This window comes from Malaya genurostris, chromosome 2 (genome assembly GCF_030247185.1).
Source record: "Malaya genurostris strain Urasoe2022 chromosome 2, Malgen_1.1, whole genome shotgun sequence".
Taxonomy (NCBI): domain Eukaryota; kingdom Metazoa; phylum Arthropoda; class Insecta; order Diptera; family Culicidae; genus Malaya; species Malaya genurostris.
In genome coordinates, this window is record NC_080571.1 from 198,227,692 (window position 1) to 198,250,148 (window position 22,457).

General features: G+C 36.8%; 1 protein-coding gene across 10 annotated transcripts in view; it reads left to right on the top strand.

The window, feature by feature from the left end:
* The window catches only part of LOC131426945 (cytohesin-1), a 117,462-nt gene that overhangs the window by 55,722 nt on the left and 39,283 nt on the right, over positions 1-22,457 (top strand). For 4 of the 10 annotated variants that reach the window (XR_009229220.1, XM_058589737.1, XM_058589742.1 and 1 more), the window contains exons 2-4: positions 10,647-11,997; positions 12,136-12,268; positions 19,980-20,078. Coding sequence is in view for 9 of the 10 variants with exons in the window: in XM_058589737.1 (XP_058445720.1) it covers positions 11,044-11,997; positions 12,136-12,268; positions 19,980-20,078 (1,186 nt within the window). In the remaining variant the exon portion in view is untranslated. The remainder of the gene's footprint in view (positions 1-10,646; positions 11,998-12,135; positions 12,269-19,979; positions 20,079-22,457) is intronic. The other 6 variants (XM_058589738.1, XM_058589739.1, XM_058589743.1 and 3 more) reach the window with 3 other exon arrangements.

Consider the following 22,457-nt stretch of genomic DNA (forward strand, 5'->3'; position numbering starts at 1 on the left):
GCGGATTTCGTTTAAGTGTGGTAAAGTTAGCCATAATGTTTGGTTTGCATTAAACATGTGAATGACACGGGATGATCTTGTCTCTCTGTTCACTATACATTGTATTCTCCTGTGATTCAACAAGTGCGATAGCAAACGCATGCATATTTAATGATGGTCAATCAGTGGATTGGATCTCTCAATTCCACTTGATTTTACGGTTTTATTGGTTTCTTTGTATGCATATTTACTTATTTCGGAGACCTAAGTTGGATGAGTTCGTTTGGTTCAAGAGTTGGGACCTAAACACACTTATCTCGAATATCAGTCACAAGATTACGCTTGATCGATCAGTGTAGTATTTGTAAAGGGTGATTTTTTAAGAGCTTGAGAACTTTTTTAAACAATAAAACGCATAAAATTTGCAAAATCTCATCGGTTCTTTATTTTAAACGTTAGATTGGTACATGACATTTACTTTTTAAAGATAATTTCATTTAAATGTTGACCGCGGCTGCGTCTTAGGTGGTCCATTCGGAAAGTCCAATTTTGGGCAACTTTTTCGAGCATTTCGGCCGGAATAGCCCGAATTTCTTCGGAAATGTTGTCTTCCAAAGCTGGAATAGTTACTGGCTTATTTCTGTAGACTTTAGACTTGACGTAGCCCCACAAAAAATAGTCTAAAGGCGTCAAATCGCATGATCTTGGTGGCCAACTTACCGGTCCATTTCTTGAGATGAATTGTTCTCCGAAGTTTTCCCTCAAAATGGCCATAGAATCGCGAGCTGTGTGGCATGTAGCGCCATCTTGTTGAAACCACATGTCAACCAAGTTCAGTTCTTCCATTTTTGGCAACAAAAAGTTTGTTAGCATCGAACGATAGCGATCGCCATTCACTGTAACGTTGCGTCCAACAGCATCTTTGAAAAAATACGGTCCAATGATTCCACCAGCGTACAAACCACACCAAACAGTGCATTTTTCGGGATGCATGGGCAGTTCTTGAACGGCTTCTGGTTGCTCTTCACTCCAAATGCGGCAATTTTGCTTATTTACGTAGCCATTCAACCAGAAATGAGCCTCATCGCTGAACAAAATTTGTCGATAAAAAAGCGGATTTTCCGAATGGACCACCTAAGACGCAGCCGCGGTCAACATTTAAATGAAACTATCTTCAAAAAGTAAATGTCATGTACCAATCTAACGTTTAAAATAAAGAACCGATGAGATTTTGCAAATTTTATGCGTTTTATTGTTTAAAAAAGTTCTCAAGCTCTTAAAAAATCACCCTTTAGAACGTGTGTGTTACCGCTGATATTGGTTATCTCAAGTTACACCACTTGTCCATCAATATCAGCGGTATCAGCTTCTTGTAAAAGATAGAATACACGGAACAGAATAAACTTATCACATTCCAGAATGCTTGATTGTTTTAAACTAATATCGAAAAATATATCACATGTTCACGTCGTTTTATTCAGAATGTAAACCAGATCAATCTTTTCAATTCATTGAAATTTCTGGCTGCAATGTTTCAATCAGCCGCTGTCCTTTTGTGTTCATGGCACACACGTTCTATGCCTATTGACAAACAAGAACATTTTGTAATGGTGTTCGAAAATCAATACCCTTTTCAATTAGAGCTTAACCGACATTGCAGTGTTTGCCAAACCGCATAGTAGTAATTAAAATCATGATATCTGCCACGTACATGTTGCTTCTGGGCGGTGATGGCTTTTAATTAACCAACTATCCACTTTTTGATCTGTCAACTCTAGCTCTGATGGTTTATGTTTTACCAAAGCTTGTGTAAATCCGACCAGAATGACTACCAAATTGTTCCCAAGCGATGCAAACTATGTACTATTCCCGGTACATCTGAAGCTGAAGGGCGAAACGAAACGATTCAATGTTGAGTTTCGCGTTTATGCAAATACAAAGCTGTGATGCAAAGCTGTGTTACATAAAGTGGTTGTGTATATTGTGGACTTGTGAAACAGAATACTTTATTTTATTGGTTACTCGCACTACTTACGCTTAAACTGCATTTAGTATCTGTGTATCCAAGATTGGGTTGCTAAGATGAATAGAGATGCCATTACCCTACTCGATTGTTACTCGAATCAATGATGTTGTTTCTACCTCTGCAATGTTTAAAAATTGGCTTTAATGTACTGTTCAGGCGCGTAGCCAGAGAAAATTTGGGGGGGGGGGGGGGGGGGTTTAGAACATGGTGATAAATCAACACATGTACAATTTATATCACAATGTTTCCCATGGGTTATAATTTTTTGTTTCGGGGGGGGGGGGGGGGGGGGTTTGAACCCCTAAAACCCCCCCCTGTGTACGCGCCTGGTACTGTTCATGCAAAATTTTCGCTCGCGGCTTCATCGTTCTGCAATCTGTGACCTGTGAATAATAAAACCATTCAAGCTTTGAAATTTTGACACATTGTTGGTTAAAGGTTTTGGTACCACACGGATAACGGTTTATGATAAGCTCACATGACTATTTTTAACACAAACTGCAGACGAAACGTAAAACAAATATTCGTCTCAGTATTGTCATTGATCTCATCTATTAAAATCGTTGATGAGATCGGTTAACTCCGTTCAAAGCAGTGGAAGACAAAATGGAATTTTGTCGTTTCGAAATTACAAAAGAAGGGCTATTGTTCCAATAGTGATCTCATTAGAAGAGTCTTTGGCTCTAAGAAGCATTACTTTGGAAAAAATACTTTGAAACTTGTTCAATACTGCTGTTATAGCAACGTGAAAATTCGAAGCAAATGCACATATTTTAATCTTACCCTGAAAGACAATCTACCGAACAGAGGCTGTGATATAACTTTTAATAGGCTTCAACTATAATCTGTTGATTGTGGGTTAAGTAATCATCGAAACAATATGACTAGACTAATGAAATAACTGTTAGTACAATAGCCTTGAATAGCTTTGTAATATCCATTTAGTTTAAAAACAACTGTTTTAAAGCTGACTGACTGACAGCGGTTTACAGAAAAAATATGTTTGATTATACATGCAAATAATTTTAGTCCTGGGTTCAGGAAGGAGTGAACTCGATCGAATTCCGATGACTCACCCACATACAGAGCAAATTGTGTTCCAAGGTAACCGTTCTAATGACCAGCCCCGTCTCGATGTAATGTTTGCATGAAATGGATTCAAACATTACAGAAAGACTTTCAATCTCTTGCAAGTGACAGGCAATCGACGCGTGTTTAGTTTATGTTCTTCAGTTTTATATACACAATTAACATTTTTTTTATCTTACATCATCAAAAAATACATTTAATTGACTTATGGAAAAAAGAGATTTTTCGATCAGCAACTAACTTAGCCTACAAACGCTCCAAATGGCGGTTCTCTTGAGCCCAGTTTTGTGAAAATCGGTTCAGTAAGAAAAAATAAGTGAGTACCGCTTTGTAAAGGATGATTTTTTAAGAAGCATAGGATTTGATTTCCCGAAAAACTCATAGAATTTAAGAAAACTGGTGAAATCTTCATTGGAATCGGTAGAACGATCAATATATATTTTAATGTTCGAAGACGATTTCATGCAAATGTTAGCCGCGACTCCACTTTAGATGCCCATGCGCAAGGTCCTATTTTGGCACACTCTCTCTCAAAAGGAAAAAAATAGTCACACACGTTTCTCGGAGATGGCACAGATATTCACAAACTTAGATTCAAATGAAATGTCTTATTTTCCTGAATTCCATGTGGATCCGACTTCCGGTTCCAAAGTTACAAGAAAATATGTGCAAATTCACGAGAAAATGCTCACTCAATTTTCTCGGAATTTTTTTAACCGATTTTCACAAACAAAGAAGCAATTAAAAGGTTTTAAAATTCTTCAAAAAATCCCGAGTTGATCCGGATCCGACTTCCGGTACAGGTATTACAGTGCGATTAGTGAAAATTTTCAATTTCATGAGTATTTTTTCACAAGTGATGGTGAAACTGCGCAGTTTTATAAAACTTACTGCTAAATTCATCTAGTAGGCAGATCTTGTTAGTTAGTGAATATATAAAACTACTTTGGGACTATTATGTCGTTTTTGCTTGATGCCAAACTCAACCCAGTTTCCACCCTAACTGCTGTCAAACCGTTTGTTTGAAGCTAGTTTCGAACCTAGTTTTAACGATGTTGAACTGAAAATCGAGTCAGTTTCGAACCTGGTTGTTATATCAGGTTTGCTCTAACCCCCGTTGCTAAGTGTGAAATCAACACAGTTTCGTGAAAAGTGTTTGTTTGATGAAACTACATTGGGTCAGTTTCAGTTTTCTCAAGCGAAAACGACATTAGTCTCCGGTTTCCGTTTCCGAAAGCACCGATAATATTGTAGAAAATCTCACGGAACTCACTTCGATTTCTCAGCAACGGTTAAACCATGATTCAAATTAAAGCTCTCATTGTCTTAAAAGATACTGTGTAATTTCATCCAGATCCGACTTCCGGTTCCGAAATTATAGGGCGCCGAGTGTCAAAATATTCAAATCGTCATCCATAATGATAATGGAAAACTGTTACGCTTCGGTACGTGCGGCTTTGCTCCGTTCGCAGCGTGCTTTGTTAAATTTCGTATTGCGTGCAGGGCTGCCACATTAATTTTGATATTTTTCAGATGAAAAAAAATATTAAAAAATATAATTCTTTTATTCAATTTGTATCTACTTGTTAGTGTTATTACAAAATCACGATAACGATGCTTTTCTATAAGAGTACACTTATTGCCTTTCTCATATAGAAAGTTTATGCAATCACTTGAAAAATTAACTAGTGAAAGTTGGCCCAGAGTGCTAAGTGTTTTATATCATTCGACACAGTTTATCGATCTGAGCAATGTATGTGTGTGAGTATGTGTCAAATGTTGTAACTCATAAAATTAAAAATCTCGTAGTCCCACAGGTTGCTATTGAATTTCACACCGTCATTTAGAGCGACGATGCAAAAAAAAGGTAAAATTTCTCTAGATTTGGCTTAAAACTGATTCAATTTAAAGGCTTTATTAGTTACTTACTAAAAGAACCGACTTCGGTTATACTGATTCTAAATTCCCGGTTCCAGAAGTACCGGAAATAGTGGTCGAAAAGATTAAAACGAGACTCACTCAATTTTCTCAGAGATGATTTGATCGGTTTCCACAAACAGGTAAAAGTTCCTATAGTCTCACAGGCTGCTGTTTAATTTCATCCGGGTCCGACTTCCGGTTCCAGAACTGTAGGGTAAAGTGTGTTTAATCATTTAGTGCGACGATGCAGAATAAAGAAAAAAATTTATTAACTTGACATAACTGTTTACAAATTGAAAAGTTTATGTTAGTTTCTATTCAAAAAAAAGTTTCTTATTTTATTCATAACTGAAAAAAAATTTCATCGCAGAATCTTCTAGTGATATTCTTGAAAATATAAGTAATATGAGAAAGGCATCATTACACTACAAGGTGGATTAAAAAATGTTTTTGGGATGCATTCATGATTAAATTATAGATCAAACTGAATAAGTTTGATAATGACACAAGACACGATTCACGCGTGATCTGTAAAAAACAGTGTTGCCAAAAAGATATCAGCAAAAAATCACCCCTAAATGTTACCACTGTTACCGGTACTTCCGGAACTGAAATCCGGTAAGCGGTATAGCCAAAGTCTGTTTTCTGAGCCCAGTAACTAACATAACCTACAAATTGGAACAGTCTTGACCCCAATTAAAAAAAAAATAAGTTTTTGAATCATCGCTATGAACGATGATTTGAAACTTTAAACTCTCAACACCCGGTAATTTGTTGTTGAATTTGATCAACGTTCAGAATTTCCGTATAGTCCCACTTGGATCTTTCATTTGAATCTGTGATTGGCTGCGTTTGGCCATCAAATAATATGATCGACATATTCGAGCAGATTTGAGTTCAATTTAGAAAAAGATTTATGTCCCGGGTTGGCGGGTCAATGCATAGGGCGCTGGTCTTACATACCAGTTGTCGTATGTTCGAACCCCGACCTGGAAGGATTCGTAGTGTCAGTAGAATCGTAGCACTAGCCATGCAATGGTTCTGTACACTTTGAATCGGCTGCGAGGTCTGTTGAAACAGAAGGTCAAATTTCACTGCAGGAATGTAATACCAAGGCTTTGCTTTTTTCAGAAAAAGACTTTCAGGTCAGGCTCAACATTAAAAATTTTACACACATTTCGTATGGGAGCCTAGATATGTTATCTATACTTGCACACATTTCAGACACAAATTGGTAACCCTGATTGCGCATCGCTGTCAACTACCCGTACCCCAGTTTACCATCATGCCTCGTTCGAAACAGTCGACAAAATTAACCGCTTACCACAGTTTTACTATATAGAAATAAAGAGCAATGCAGTGTGTGGACATTGAAGCGATTTCATAGAGAGTGACAGCTAGAATTTAAAGATGAAGTGTATGAGCACTGGCTCTACCGAAGTAATGTGTATCTCTTGGTTCCAAGGGTAGGACGAGGCAAGAAGTTCAATGTGGGGGTGGGGCATGTTAGTCTAACTGTCCAGCACTTAAGCGCGGTAGGTTAACAACTACCAGAGCACTTCAACGGTGTTAGTACATAAGGCATTTCACCTTGTAAAACCTGTTTTAATCCACCGGGTGGTGTAACGATGCCTTTCTCATATTACTTATATTTTCAAAAACATCACTAGAAGATTCCGTCAATTTTTTTTTTCAAACTTGAATAAAATCAAAAACTTTCTTCGGATGTAAACTACCATAACCTTTCCAAATTGTAAATAGTTATGTCAAGTTAACAAAGATTTAAATGTGGAAACCCTGCACGCTATGCAAAATTTCGGTGGTGTTTTCTTCTTCCGTATCAGCACGTACCGATGCGTACCGGTTTTTCATCATTTTGTATAACAGTTTGAAAGTTTTGACACTCATCGTCATATAATTTCGGAGCCGGAAGTCGGATCTGGATGAGATTGCGCAGATTTTTTTTGGACAATGAGAGCTTTAATTTGAATCACGATTTGTAGAAAGTACGGATGTTACTCGAACGATTTTTGCACAGCGAAAAGTGCACGAAGTAAGTCAAACTATTTTGGATTTTCACTAAACTGATGATTTTTACCTTCGATTTGCGAAGAAGTATTCTTAATAGTTCTTTAGAGAACATTTAGAGCCATTAGAACGGCTGATTTTATATAATGTTGTCCACTTTTCGTTTTTCGTTTTCTTTCTCTCCAATGCAAACGACCAGAAGCTCTGTTGCATGATGCAATCGCTCTTGTTTGAGTTGAAACTAGCTTTGCGTACAAACCGCAACACATCCGCTCCGACCGGAAGGCAAATGAGCGTTTGAGGTTTTTAACCACGCGGAAGGTGCACTCGCCGATGCCGCTGGTTGAATGCGTCTTCTCGCCCCGACGTCTGCTTCCATTTAACGCACAAGAGAAAAATCATCGTTTTTCGACCACGGTTCCCCTTTTATAACGTTCAGTTGAAAATATGCGCCTGACTACCTCAAAATCGTCGTCCTTGCGCGAAAAACCCAAGCGAAAGTAAAGAGTTTTCCGCGTTGTTTTTGAAATTTTGAGAAAAATTTATTTTTGAGTTGTTTGTGGTTATCTCACACTGTTCAAAATATTATCCTAAATTCCTGATCATATTTTTGATGAAATAGTGAAAGAATTATGTTGCTGCCATTAATACAAGTCAAGATATTCACGATTAAGTTCTGCCCATTCTTCCATATGGTTTATTTTGAAAAGGCACCCCATAGTAAAGTAAGTCGTATTCACGACAAAATCCGTCTTGCCGTTGCTGAGAAATCGAAATGAGTTTCGTTTTTGGAGCTTTTCTTCACTATTATCGGTGCTTTCGGAAGCGGAAACCGGACACTAGTAGTCCCAAAGCAGATTTATATATCCACCAAATAACAAGGTCTACCAATTAGATGAATTTAGCAGTAAGCTTCATAAAAATGAGCACCTCGTTTCGCCATCACTTGTGAATGATTTTCATGAAATTGAAAATTTTTCACTTATCGCGCTTTAATACCGGAACCGGAAGTGGGATTTGGATAATTTTTCGGGGACTTTTGAAAGAATTTCAAGACCATTTACTTGCATCTTAATTTGTAAAAATCGGCTAAGAAATTTCCGAGAAAATGGAGTGCGCATTTTCTCATAGATTTGCACAATTGCCTTGTAATTCCGGAAGTCGGATCGGGAAAAAATTTAATAGCAGTCTGTGGAACCATAAGACATTTCATTTAAATCGGAGTTTGTGAAAATCGGTTCAGCCATCTCTGAGAAAATCGAGTGACACGTACACACATACACATACTGCGCAGTTTATATATTGGCACCAATTGTTCTAATTTTGCAAAACAAAGCCTTGGCATTATATTCCTTCTATTTTGAACAGACTTCACAGCCGATTCTAAGTTCTAATTTCATTAGTGTTTTTCTATGAAAAACGGCATAAGTGTAAAAAACCGTTGCATGGCTAATGCTACGATCCTACTGACACTAATGGCGTTTTCGTTTTTAAACTGCACTACACCGGTGCAGTGCTATACCATGGCATGAATAAACGAACAAAAATGATAAAAAAACAAACAGTAACCCTTGACTACAATAAACGATTCCATTGCACAGAGCTACACCGAACTTTTGATGAGTGCTACACCAGTGGTATCGATGTAGAAAAAGTGTAGCACTGGTGTAGTGCAATTTAAAAACGAAAACTACATAAGATTCCTTCCAGATCAGGGTTCGAACATAAGATTACTGGCTTCTTATAGATCAATGCCCTAAACATTTAACTACCAACCCGAATGTTTTTCGGTTTTAATCTTAAGATGGATATTTTGCTTTTACAGTTTGCCTTTTCTAAACATCGGCATATTAAAGTCACCCTTTACACGCCTCTCTCTCTCTATTATTCTATATAACAATTAACGCGCAGTTAAATCAGAATCGAAAAGAAGCTTGAAAATGTTGCGAGTTGTTCTCGTTGGGGATCCTAGTTTAAAGTAACTAATTTAACTAGACCAAAAAATTGAAGGTGTAATGTTGCACAAAATATATTTACGGCAGTCAAACAATCCATGGCTAGTAACTAACTGTTTTGAAAAACGTCTCAAACACCCCAAAGGCTGGACAAATAATACGAAAATAATTCTTTAAGGGATAAAACCATTGTACTATCCTGTGTGTGTGTGTGTGTGGTTAATGGTTGCGGTATCAATTTTCAATTTACGTTACAGTTTCAAGTTAAATGAATCGCGAAAATGTAAATTTGGCTTCACAAGTCGCACTGGGATCACGAGAGGTGCACGGCCGAGGGAACAATATGCTCCACAATACGAGCGTTTCTGTGTTTGTGACTATCTATTTATGCGATGGCAACGATAGTGTTGATAATGGGCAGAGAGTGGAGGTAATTTGAAATCCGGACGCGGGGCATGATGATGGATCTCGACCACTGCTACTGGCAGAGCAGCGTTTTTTTCGCGCCTGATACTCGGTTACAGTTATCGGATCAATAATTCATAAATCGCTAAATTAATTTTTACTACACATAATTTATTCAATTAGTTCCATTGCGGGAGAGGAGTTTATTGATTCGAGAACAGACAAAAATCGATCGTAATAGAAGCGTTTAATGGTACTGAGCTACTGGAACTCATACAGTCTGCAACGATACCGTGTTCGTTAATTTTTTTCATTTAAAACCCATGTGGAAATTTTCTATATTTATTAGTGTTTTTTCTCGGTTGGAATATTCGCCTTACTTGACCCATATACTTAGCTCAATTATCTCATTCCGTATCAGTTCTTTTTTATTTCACACTTAGCCTACATTTCCTTCTTTGTGAGTAGCTGGTATCTTTTTGTCCTTCTTTTCATGAATTAGAAAACTTCAGTAGCTCTGTACGATACCAACATTTCTAGAACTATATACTTCGGTATCTCTTTGACGCCCTGAGCGTTTTTCCGCTTATTTAGCGCTTCGTTGCGTGTTCTATTTAAAGGGTCACTTTGCGTATGGCTCGCTGGGAGAATGGTGGTACTTTCATGCACCAGCGAAAGTTTATTCCTCTCGGAGCACTATCGTTTTGCCGTTTTGACTTTGAAAACGATTTCCCGCAGCAGTTGTAGTGTTGAGTTTAAATGCTTTGCTGTCGTAGGACAGTTCCCTTTGCGTGTGTTGTTTGTTTACCTAGTTCCCCCTTTCAGAATTATTTACATCATTGTGCGAGGTTAGAATGTTTTTCGAAATATTGTTACCCTTGACAATGTGCTGTTGGGTGCAGGTGCAATATACTTGAGGCAAAATTTAACCATTTTGAGCAACAGTAATGTTCCGATTTTATTTCATTTCCCTGCGCTCTTGTAGTTTTTGTCCAAACAATTGATTGCTTGTTAGTAGTTCGCTATGAGGTAGTAGTTCGCTTCGAAGCACAACGACACAAAAAGCGAGATAGTAAGGGAGAAATAATTATTTTCAAAATAATCCAGAAAGTTTGAACAAAATGTTGTTAACTTTGTGCAGTAGCACCGATACTAGATTGTAGATATGTTCCGTGTACAAAATATGGAGATCCATTGGATAATCAAACAACCGAACAGTAAAATATAGCATATCGATTGGAAAGTTTGCATGTTTTTCAGAATCGTGAGAATGATAATAAACAACTTTCAAATGATACGTGTAGTCCGAAAGTGTAGCTAATCATACCGAAAAAATATCCCGGAAAAGTGCAACGGAAAATACCCAGGGAAATACAAACACGATGAAGATTCCCACTGATCCATGGCATGAGTGTTTGTTTGCCAAAAATAACTGCAGTGAGATATAGAATTGAAAGTGAACGGATCGCAAATCCCGAAATGTGATCGTTACGTACACATTTTGATATACTGTGTATGTAGAGATTCCAAAAATAAACAAAACATAATCGATTTGTCGTTTGTTACGCGACTGTGATCGTTCTGGCCATCGCAAGACATTCTGTAATTAATTAAAACAAAAGAAAAACCAAAGCCGCTGAAATGTTCTTCTCATCGGGAGTGGATACGAAAAAATCGAACTGGTTCTCGTCGTTGCGACGACAACCGAAAACCAAGAAAACAGCGCTGGTCGCTGAGAAACCAACCCAGAAGAGTTGTGTCGATCTGACGTCGGGTGATTTGTACAGCAGTGATCTTCCTAGTGCGCCAACGAATGGTTCTGTCGAAAGTGGTGTACTAACTCCTTTGGCTAATCCGGCAGCGGAAAGGACGATATGCACTTGTGAATGGGTAAAACTAACCCCATCGCCAACATCTGCCTCCGATTCGCCAGAATCATTCACCAGCCTTACTCCTACGACTACCGCATCAATAACCACAACGGTTTCGAAAAGTCTGAGAGAAAACAAATATCATCCGATTCCAAGTGCCTCCTCAGTCGATAACCTCACCAGTGATAGTGCTAATGATCTCAAGGATCTGGTTTCATTGTCCACACAGAGTAACACCAGCAGTCTGAGGAGGCGACCACGCCTTAAAGAGCAACTGTACACCTCCACAACGGTGACCACCGTCACGACGAAAACGACGATTGTGAACAAACAGAAAACTTACCGAGTAGGACTAATCTTCAGCGACAATGGTGAACTCCTGAATAGCACACTCGACCTGCGACAGCTACTCGAGGAAAGCAAACAGGCTCAGAAACTCATTCCTAGCGGCAGTACGGATAGTAGTGTTGGTAAAGAAGTTAACAATAACAACGCCAGCAGTGATCTGAAACTGCAGAGACAGTTTAGCATATTGGAAGACAGTAATTTTGACTTCATTGACGACAGTGCGGACCTATTCAACCGCAACTATTCGAGCAATAATTCCGCTGTCCATGCCAATTCGGCCAGCTCAACGCCAAAAGTATTGCGGAAGTGTAACAACTGTAAAAACAAATCTAATCTAGTCTACAAAAGAAGCATCAGCTCGCCTCATCGGAAGAAGGTAATTAAAATGTCGTTATTGGATCAGTGTGCGTCTTATTGCTCTATTTTTTATTTGATAGTCACAGAAAAAGAATTATCAGAATATTAGTTACGTCAAATATTTAATTTCTTTTTTTTAATGCTTTTCTTATCACAGCAAATAAACGATGAACTGAACGAGGTAGAGTCCGAAATGAGAGCACACGAAAACAAGGAGGAGAACAAACATTCCAATAAGGATAAACAGATGGCACTAGGGCGTAAGAAGTTTAACATGGATCCAAAGAAAGGTACGTACGAAACATGCACACCAATACAATATACAATCAGGGTGGCAAGTGACCGGAAAAATCGGGAAAAGGTCGGGTTCTTGGTTTCACCGGGGAAAAGTCGGGAATTTTAGTGAAAAATCAGGAAAATATCTTTAGCTCAAATATAAGTAACAGTTGTTAGCATCATGATTTTTTTTTCCAACAAGTAAAAAGTAGGAGACAATACCCAATTTTGCGTTTGAGCGAGATGTTCAGTAAAAGTGTTGAAACAACTTACTGTACTATACCACGGAAAACCCTCCAATCAAAAAATTACGATCTCGCAAATTTTGATTTTACAGTTGTTGTTTTAACTAATAATTAGTTAATTCAACCAATTTGCTATTTGATTTGCACATATTGAAGTAGTTGAAAAATATGGCAGCATTACCTAATGTAAAAAATAGCACAAAGCAAAACAAAAATCGCAATAAAAAGTCAACCATTACTTTAGTTGAAATTCAAACGCGTTTCTTAAGGGGAGGTAGGGTCTAAACGATAAAAAAAATCATCATTTTCGCGAATTTTTTCCAGAATTGTTGTTCAACAAAATAAATTCAAATGTTTTGCATCATAAAAAGCATCATTCAAATGACATTTTGCAATTCTTTCGTGGAAAAATATTGAGAAATAAGTCGGTGAATACGTATTTTTGAGGACGCTTCTTAAAAATCATGATTTGCGGTGTCCACTGTATCTCAGCGCAGACTAATCAGAAGTGAACAAATAAAAGCAGCATAGTTAGAGAAGAAGTTTTTCTAGACCCCAACGTTTCTATTTGATTTTTTAAATTTTTCTTAAACTTTTGGTGGTTGTTCAAAGTGAAGTGATTTTTCACGAAAAAAATCCGCCATTTTGTAACTGTTAAACCTCTCCAAAGTAACAAACAACGAAGAAGAAAACGTTGGGGTCTGGTTTTTTATAGACAGAAAGTGTGTGCAAAATTTGAAAACAATTGGTGCAGTAGTTTTTAAATGACGATGGACACGGACTTTCAAAACCTGCTTTGGAGAAAAACGCGTTTAAAGTTTTTTGTCTATAAAATCTATGGAAACAATTAATTACTCCAGGGAGCCCGTAGGGTCTAACATTTTCAAAAAATCATATTTTTGCTTTTATAATTTATTATAATGAAACATGTCAAGAATGTTTTGTCAAGTTTTAAAGTCAATCGAAGTAGAAATCTTGAGCCTGTGCGCCAAGCTCTTGCTTCTTCGTAGAATGAGATAGCCACAAATTCCAGAGTTTTGTTCCAATAGGATTGAAAATTTCACAGAATATTCTTGAATTGTTTTACTATAAGAAAATATAAAGAAAATAAAAAATTTTTCAAATGTGTTAGACCCTACCCGCCCCTTAAACATTTTCATACAAACGAAATTCGCTTAATATACGTTTGTAAAACTCGAGAAGAGTAACTTTTGAATGATAGTAAATTAATGTTTATCATAACACTAGTTGGCAGAATATTAATGTGATGATAAATTATCTACATCTTTACTGCTCTGGTGTTACAAGAAGAAACGATTGATATAAAGTAGTGCTATACACAGAACTGATAGCCGTTAGAGATATTGCAGTTAACAAAACGTGTTTAACCAAAACTAGAACTCAGTGAATTGTATACGTTTGAATTTTGGTCTCAAAATCAACTTGATTATCCATCGTGAAATGCATGTTAATGACTGAGCATAATGTTATCTTCAAGTCATGTACAAAAATTGTATGAATAAATCGATTAAATTGAAAATATTTAGTATTCATTCATATAATCTGTTGAAACTGTAAGCTGCAATGACTCAAAAAATAAAAATCAGTGCATTTGGTTCGACTTTTTGTTCGTAATAGTGGTCACAATTAGAAAGTTTCGTTGACACCAGCACTACTAAAAGACAGTATATTATTTATATTGAATATTACATATTTTTTATATATCTTTACATACCGAATTTTCATTTAAAAAATCAGCACGTATATCAATAAGGATTATTTTATTGTCATTCAAAATCAATAATTTTGCTTAAGTTGAAATAACTAATCGTAATATCTAAAACAACTAAAACCGATTTGTTTGTCAACTCACATAACTGTTAAATCAAAAACAAATTCGGTTGTTGTAACTAAAATCTTTATTGAAATTGAAAGGTGTGTGTCTTGACTAACTGACAGCATCTTTTTTCAACCAAAAATTTCGTTATTTCAACCATCTTTCTGTTGATCGAAATACAAAAATGACAATTTAGTAAAAACAACAATGGATTAGTTGTACCAAATTTTAACCAATCAAATTCAGAAAAACAACTAATATTTTGGTTGTTTCACGATCGGGAGGGGTTCCGTGCAGGTTCTATGTTGGAACATTCCATTGGAAACTGGACCAACACCCTATGTCTCGTCCAATGATTTTTAAGGGTTTTAAATCAATCAGGAAGCATCAGAGCTTTCTTAGTTGTTCTCAATGACAGCACATTATGAAAAATTAGGATGTTGGATTTTTATTAGATTTTAGAATAAGTACTCAACACAATGATGGCAAAGTCTCAAGGTAACATTGGGAAAATGTTTAATAAAATTCCAACTTAACCTATATATATATAACTAATTGAAGTAATCATTGTTCAATTTGAAACCCTGAATGTTATTGGCCAGTTCACTACAAATGAGCAATTCCAGAAATGAGTATACGAAGAAGTGACAAAATCAGAATCGACCTTCTCCGATTTGGATGAAACTTCGCACTTGGCTTCAGTATGGCAAACCATAAGTTTTGATCCGATGGAGAGGTCAATCCGACTCACGACTGATTTTTAAAAAGGGCGTATGTATTTTCGCATTTCACAAAAATTGCCTTTTTCAAATCGTTGTAACTCGGAAACTGTTAATTGTACAAAAATGGCGTTCAGGAAGAAGTTGTAGGGAATCGATTAGACACTCTAAAAAAAATATACACTGAAGAAAATTGTTGATTTTCTCTCAATAATTACAAAATAATCCGAAAAAGTTAAATAAAAAAAATTGGGTTTTAATTTTTTTTGATAAATTTTATTTTAAAGCTGTTACTAAAACCTACAGATTGAAGGCTATCCCATCTGTGCCAGTTACAACTAAAACAGTTTACAAATATATTCGAAATTTCAAGTTCTCGTTGAAAGATAATCAAATATGCTGCAAATTCTTCTACTGGTTTGACAAATTTCTCTAGATCACATCTGTCAGTAGAAACCCATTGTTCAAATCAGAGGTGGAAATAAACACTTTTTGCGCACGAATATGTGAATCAAGATTTCTGATTGTGAATCAAAAAACCGAAAACCGTGAATTAAAAAAATGGGTAACAAAACTAAAATTGCGATTATGTTTTAAAGTGTGGGAAATGAAATTGAAGATCTTTTTAAATTCTAAGTAAAATCAAAATTAATCTTATCTAAAATTATTTGTTTCAAAATTCATTACAATATTATTTTATTTACTGTGAATCAAAAAATTTACTTATTTCCACCCCTGCTTCAAATTTGTTTAATGAACACAGAGTAGCATTAGAACGAGCCTAACTTTGTTGAAATGTTGATTCAGAATCAGACAGTGATACTGATAACGATGAAGACATTTTTTTTAATTTCAAGTAAAACCAAAATTTATCATCAAAAATAATTTGTTTCAAAACTCGATTTTTTTATGCGGTTTCTTTTTACGCGGTTTTTTTTACGTGGGTTTCCGAAGTTACGCGTTTTTTTACGCGGATTTCCAAAGTCACGCGGTTTTTTTTCGGCATCAAAATCAAAAAAAAAATTTCTCAAAATTTTTCTATGTCCCAAAGTCGATTTTCACAAAAATTTTTTTTTTGAAATTACATCAGATCTGGACGTTTCATGCATTTCTAAGATATTTGGTATGGATGTTTTTTTCTTTAGTTTAAAAGTTTTTTTACGCGGTTTTCCGAAGTTACGCGGTTTTTTTGCGCGATTTTTTTTTCGCGGTACGTATCCCCGCCTAAAAAGAGACCTCAGTGTTTAATATCTAACAGATCGGCTGAAAAGTTCGTATCGTTTCTATGAGAGGGCGCCACTAGAATTAAATCCATACCATTTTCAGTTACTACCAACCTTCAAAAGATACGTGTATAAATTTGACAGCTGTCTGATTATTAGTTTGTGGGATATTGCATTTTGAGTGAAGCTACTTTTGTTATTGTGAAAAAAATGAAAAAAAAAAAGGAATTTCGTGTGTGATGAAACACTACTTTTTGATGGAAAAAAGTGCCGCCGATACCCAAAAATGGCTTGATGAGTGTTATCCAGACTCTGCACCGGGCGAAGCAACAATTCGTAAGTGGTTTGCAAAATTTCGTACTGGTCATATGAGCACCGAAGACGATGAACGCAGTGGACGTCCAAAAGAGGCTGTTCCCGATGAAAACGTGAAAAAAATCCACAAAATGATTTTCAATGACCGTAAAGTGAAGTTGATCGAGATAGCTGACACCCTAAAGATATCAAAGGAACGTGTTGGACATATTATTCACGAATATTTGGATATGAGAAAGCTTTGTGCAAAATGGGTGCCGCGTGAGCTCACAATCACAATGTCACAAGTCGATGAAAACCATGCTGAAATTGAATGAATTGGGCTTCGAATTGCTCCCTCATCCACCGTATTCTCCAGATTTGGCCCCCAGTAACTTTTTCCTGTTCTCAGACTTCAAGAGAATGCTCACTGGTAAAAAATTTTGGAAGCAATGAAGAGGTAATCGCTGAAACTGAGGCCTATTTTGAGGCAAAGGACAAATCGTACTACAAAAATGGTATCGAAAAGTTGGAAGATCGCTATAATCGCTGTATCGCCTCTGATGGCAATTATGTTAAATAATAAAAACGAATTTTGGCAAAAAAATGTGTGTTTCTATTAAACGATACGAACTTTTCAGCCGAACTGTTACAATAAATATGTGATATGAAAAGATAATACTGACTATTTTTATTTACTGTGAATAAAAAAAATTACTTATTTCCACCCCTGGTTCAAATCTTATTTGTCCCGGGTTGGCGGTTCAATGCATAGGACGCTGGTCTTACAAGCCAGTTGCCGTATGTTCGAGCCTCGACCTGGAAGGATTCTTAGCGTCAGTAGGATCCATAGTACTAGCCATGCAATGATTCTGTACGCTATATGAATCGGCTGCGAAGTCTGTTGAAACAGAAAGGCCAAATTCCACAAAAGGAATGTAATGCCAAGACTTTGCTTTTTCAAATCTTATCTCAGTCAAATCACGTTTCTCGAAATTGTCTAAAACGCTTCTCTCCAGATCTTGTGTCGCCGGATAACTTTTGCATTCACGGAGGTAGCTGGATTTTTTTTATGAGTCACATAATAGCTTTTTTAAATAATAATTCTGATCATCATACTTGAAATATTTTTCAACAGCAAGAATCATTAATGATACATTCTCATGGATTGTCCGAACACATATGTTATGTGAACCAGAACTTCCAAGCAACTTGCAGTGTTTTGGTCTTAATGCTGCAAATGTACTAAATCCAATATTTCGATCTGGAAATTCCTCCTTATAACCCAAATAAATTTCTTTCAATGATGAATAAAGCAATCGTTTTTGTTTGCGTTCACACTTACCATTCATTTTGACTGTGACGCAATCTCTTGATCCCGGCATTACTCTGCTGGCGTCATCGCTGTTAAAAAGTTGAAGCACCTCGTTTTCTATCGTTTCGTTCCTGCTGCGTCCCGTTTGTTTCTCGGCTTTTTTTTTCGTCCGTTGATTCTCTTGCCCCCGACACAATGTATTTGTTCGCCTTGAATTGGGTGGCTATTTTCTCCTTTGACCATGAGCAAACTGCTCTATCATTTTATTAATCACTTCATCCAACTCTGCTGCTTTCGTTTTGAGTAATTCTGGATCTTCTTCATCCGCCGGGAACCCGAATATTTGCTTTTTTATACCTCTTGAAATATCCAAATATTTTTCTCGAGGATAATTAACATTCCGGATAAAAGAAAAAAAAACAACGCGTTTTTTTCTATTTGTTCTTGTTCAGAAAGTAACCAATGATCAAGTTCAAATTTATTATTCCTGACACATTTTGGTTTCGAAAATATTGTCGAATATGCGACGTAAGTGTTGCTTGTCACGTTGTTTTCACACTTTTCTGAACTAGCCGAAATCGTCTGATAGAATTTGTTTTCCAAAATCAGCAAATCAGTGGCAGTAATTATCTCAACGAAACAATATGAACATTTAGGGGTTTGTGCAAGAACCACATATTTTATTTCGATTTCTTGGCGATTTGCTCAATTTGAAATGCTTTAAGCACTGACTAACCGAAGACGAAACGCGAAGAAATCAAAACAAAATATGTTTTAATGAGACTGTTTGAATGAAAAGAGAAAGGCTTTCTCACACCACTAGGTGGAATAAGAAGAGGTTTTTTTTTAAATACGTATAATTGTATTAATATTAATGATATGAATTAGTTGCAATTCAACTAATTTCGGGAACTATTTTCGGGGCCTCAGACTTGCAGCCGAGTTGAGTCAGAGTCGAACATCTATAATCCAGACATGATCACTTTTGCTGTGACGACCATTTTTTTGTGAAGTAGGCTTTGTAATTATTTTTCAACTTAATCATACTTGTACTTTAATGCTGCATTCTACTATTCGCTCCAATAGCTTTAATACCAGGAACGAAATGGTCTTAAAACATAGCAACATAAACATAAATGCTCGAACATTCATGTGTGTGTGTGTGTGTGTGTGTGTGTGAAAAAACCATTCGAGTTTTTCGTATGCATCATGACTCATTCCGCGCATTCATTAATGGTTTGGTTATCTGCAATCATATAAATGTTTCCTCGAACCTACTGTCGGGCAACTCGAAACTACGAACCAAGGCTAAATTCTTTCATTCCTGCCGTAAACGTTCGTAAGTCCCGCATTTTAATTGTTTCCCACTCCTGAAAATTAATGGCCAGAACCACAATGAGAAGAATTTATCAGCCGGAAACAATTCAATTCTCACATATCAGTACCGTGTGAGCCATTTACATGCAGTACATAGTACATATATGCGGTGATCGGATCGGTATGATCCCGTAGCGGCATGCCATGATGATTAAAGGCACTCGTTCGATAAAATCGAATTAACCCTATTGAGAATGTAAACATGAGTGAGCATAAAGTTCACTCTTTTAGCAAATATGCTGTCTACTTCTTCAAAGGGGACGGTAGGAGTGGAGAATTAGATGACAAATACGGCCTGGAGGCAGCCGTGTTCGACTTTACGCAGGCCGTCATCGGTTCAGTAGACCAATCCCTAAACGACCGATTCAATGAACAGCATTGCTCTCGTTTGTCACAACTTGTTTGTCTAGCTGGAAGGTTTTTCGCTCTCCTCAGCTCAATGATGCTCGGTTCTTTTGATCAGAGTGTGGGCTTCTGACCAACATATGCTACACAGAAAACGTTCGAAACGGTATGGTAATTCTTCAGGATACTGCCGGCCATCATGAGGCTTCTGATGGTCTACCTACTTTCAGCTGATGTATGTATCGCCTAATGGGGAGTTCATTGTTACATACTGCATTCCTGTTCATTGACTATTTGTAATTGTGACTGGGGCTTTGTGTTTCATCAGTTGAAAGATTGCTCATAAGTTTTCACGTTTTTATTTTTGCAGGCATTGAATTTTTGTACGAAAACCAGCTCCTCAGGATGGACCCACAGGACGTAGCGCAATTTTTGTATAAAGGAGAAGGACTCAACAAGACAGCCATAGGTAAGTAATCAGTTGATTTTATTTGTCTTCTTCTTGGTTTACTAGTTTCGGTTCAAGAACAATTCCATTTCAATCAGTCGTTCTCATGTTACTATTAAACTACTATTATACTTTACACTGCCAAGTCTCTTAATGGGATTTTATCGTCAAGCGAAACTGCTAAAATTTAGTATGAAAAAGTATTTTATTAGATGAATACATTTTGAGAATTTAATGTATTCTGATACTTCGCGAATTTTGTTACCTATCTTTATTACGATCCCCTAAAGGTTCTCCGTAGTTGTGTTTGAATTAAATAATTTTTAGGTTCACACGTTAATGTATACAATTTTATGATTATGGTTAATGTAGTGAATTGAAAACCTATACTAGTTTGAACGCTTAGATCGTTTGCGAATAGCAAATTGAATCTGGGATTTTTATAAGGTTTTCTTAAGCTAAATACTTCTATTTAAACCTCTGATGCACTGAGGCGTTTAGGACTAAACGGGAAGAAAGTAGTGTTGGTTTTGGCATTTTTCCTTATGGTGTGTATCCTAAAACTTCTATATTCTATAAATGTTTCTTTTTTATTATTCAACAATATATATTTTATTAGGTACACTACCTTAGCCCTAAGATGCCGAAGGCATTTCTTTTAAATACTCAAGACGATTTTTTAATTGTTACACTGTCGTATTTGGGACATATTTTCCTAAGTTGATTACGATAACTCTGGGGGTATCACACGTTGTAAGGAGTGACTATCCTTGGCTTCAAAATGAATTATACCATACTTTTTCGATACCTAATCGTAAAACATGTTGAAAGGTATTTTTGGATAATCGATATACCGGAAGCTTCAAATCTTAATTCCAAAATTACTACAACTTTACTTCCACTGTTTTCCGATAGGTGGCTGTACCGATTGAGACTGGTCAAAATACATAGATGATAATACCTTTAAAGTGAGTGTCATCGCCGTTTCAGTGACAGTTGTTCTTGTTTTCGTATTATTCACGCTCGAAAATGTCTGTTTATGTGCCCAATTCTCGCCATTTGCTGTAAGTTTTACTTTTCTGTTACAATTCGAAAAAAATGCAGCTGAAGCGCATCGAATGCTCTCGGAAACTTACGGTGAGACTGCTTTGTGTAAAAGAACGTGTCGGGAGTGGTTTCATCGTTTTAAAAATGGTGATTTCGATGTCGAAGACAAACATGGTGGTGGAAGAGAAAAAAAACCTTCAAAGATGAACAACTAGAAGCATTGCTTGATGAAGATTCGTGCCCAACCCAAGAAGAGCTTGCCGAATCGTTGGGAGTGAGTCAGCAAGCCATTCCAAAACGTCTCATGGCCCTGGGTATGATTCAGAAAGAAGGAAACTGGGTGCCGTACGAGTTGAAACCGAGGGACATCGAGCGCCGTCTATTTGTATGTGAGCAACTGCTTCAAAGACAAAATCGTAAGGGGTTTTTACATCAAATCGTAACCGGTGATGAAAAGTGGGTTCGATACGACAATCCTAAACGCAGAAAATCATGGGGAAAACCCGGACATGCTACTTCGTCAAAGACAAAACCGAATATTCATGGCGCATTTGTATTTGGTGGGATCAGCTCGGTGTGATTTACTACGAGCTCTTAAAACCGGGTGAAACCATCACAAGAGATCGCTATCGAACGCAACTGATGCGCCTTAGTCGCGCGCTAAACGAAAAGCGGCCGCAATATCAAGAGCGACATGACAAAGTCATCCTCCAACACGACAATGCTCGGCCTCACGTCGTAAAAGTGGTCAAAAAGTACCTGAAAACGCTGAAATGGGAAGTCTTGTCCCGCCCGCCGTGTTCCCCAGATGTCTTCCCTTCTGACTTCCACCTATTCCGTTCGATGGCACACGGCCTGGCAGATCAACATTTTCAATCCTTCGAAGAGTTGGAAAAATGAATTGCTTCATGGATAGCGTCAAAAGAGAAGTCCTTTTTTCGAGCCGGGATCCGAAAATTGTCGGAAAGATGGGAGAAAGTTGTCGCTAGCGATGGACAATACCTTAAATAATACATCTGTAAGCACTTTTTCGCAATAAAGCTTTTAATTATGGAAAAAAGACGGAAGCAAAGTTGTACACCTGATACAAACATCTATTTTCGAAACCTGTTGAAAGAACTTGATTTCATATTGTAAAGTAATTGGATAACATTGACAAACCGGAAACCGTCATTTTGAATTATAAAATGACATATAACATTCATTTTGTAATCTACTTTGGTTCTCAGCTCCGATAGCACAACATCGAAAATTTCATCCAAGTGAAACTGAGGATAAAATTCGGAAACTGTTATCTTAAATTTGGAAAAAATAGAACATAATTTTTTAATATAATCAAAAGCAAGTTTAAAT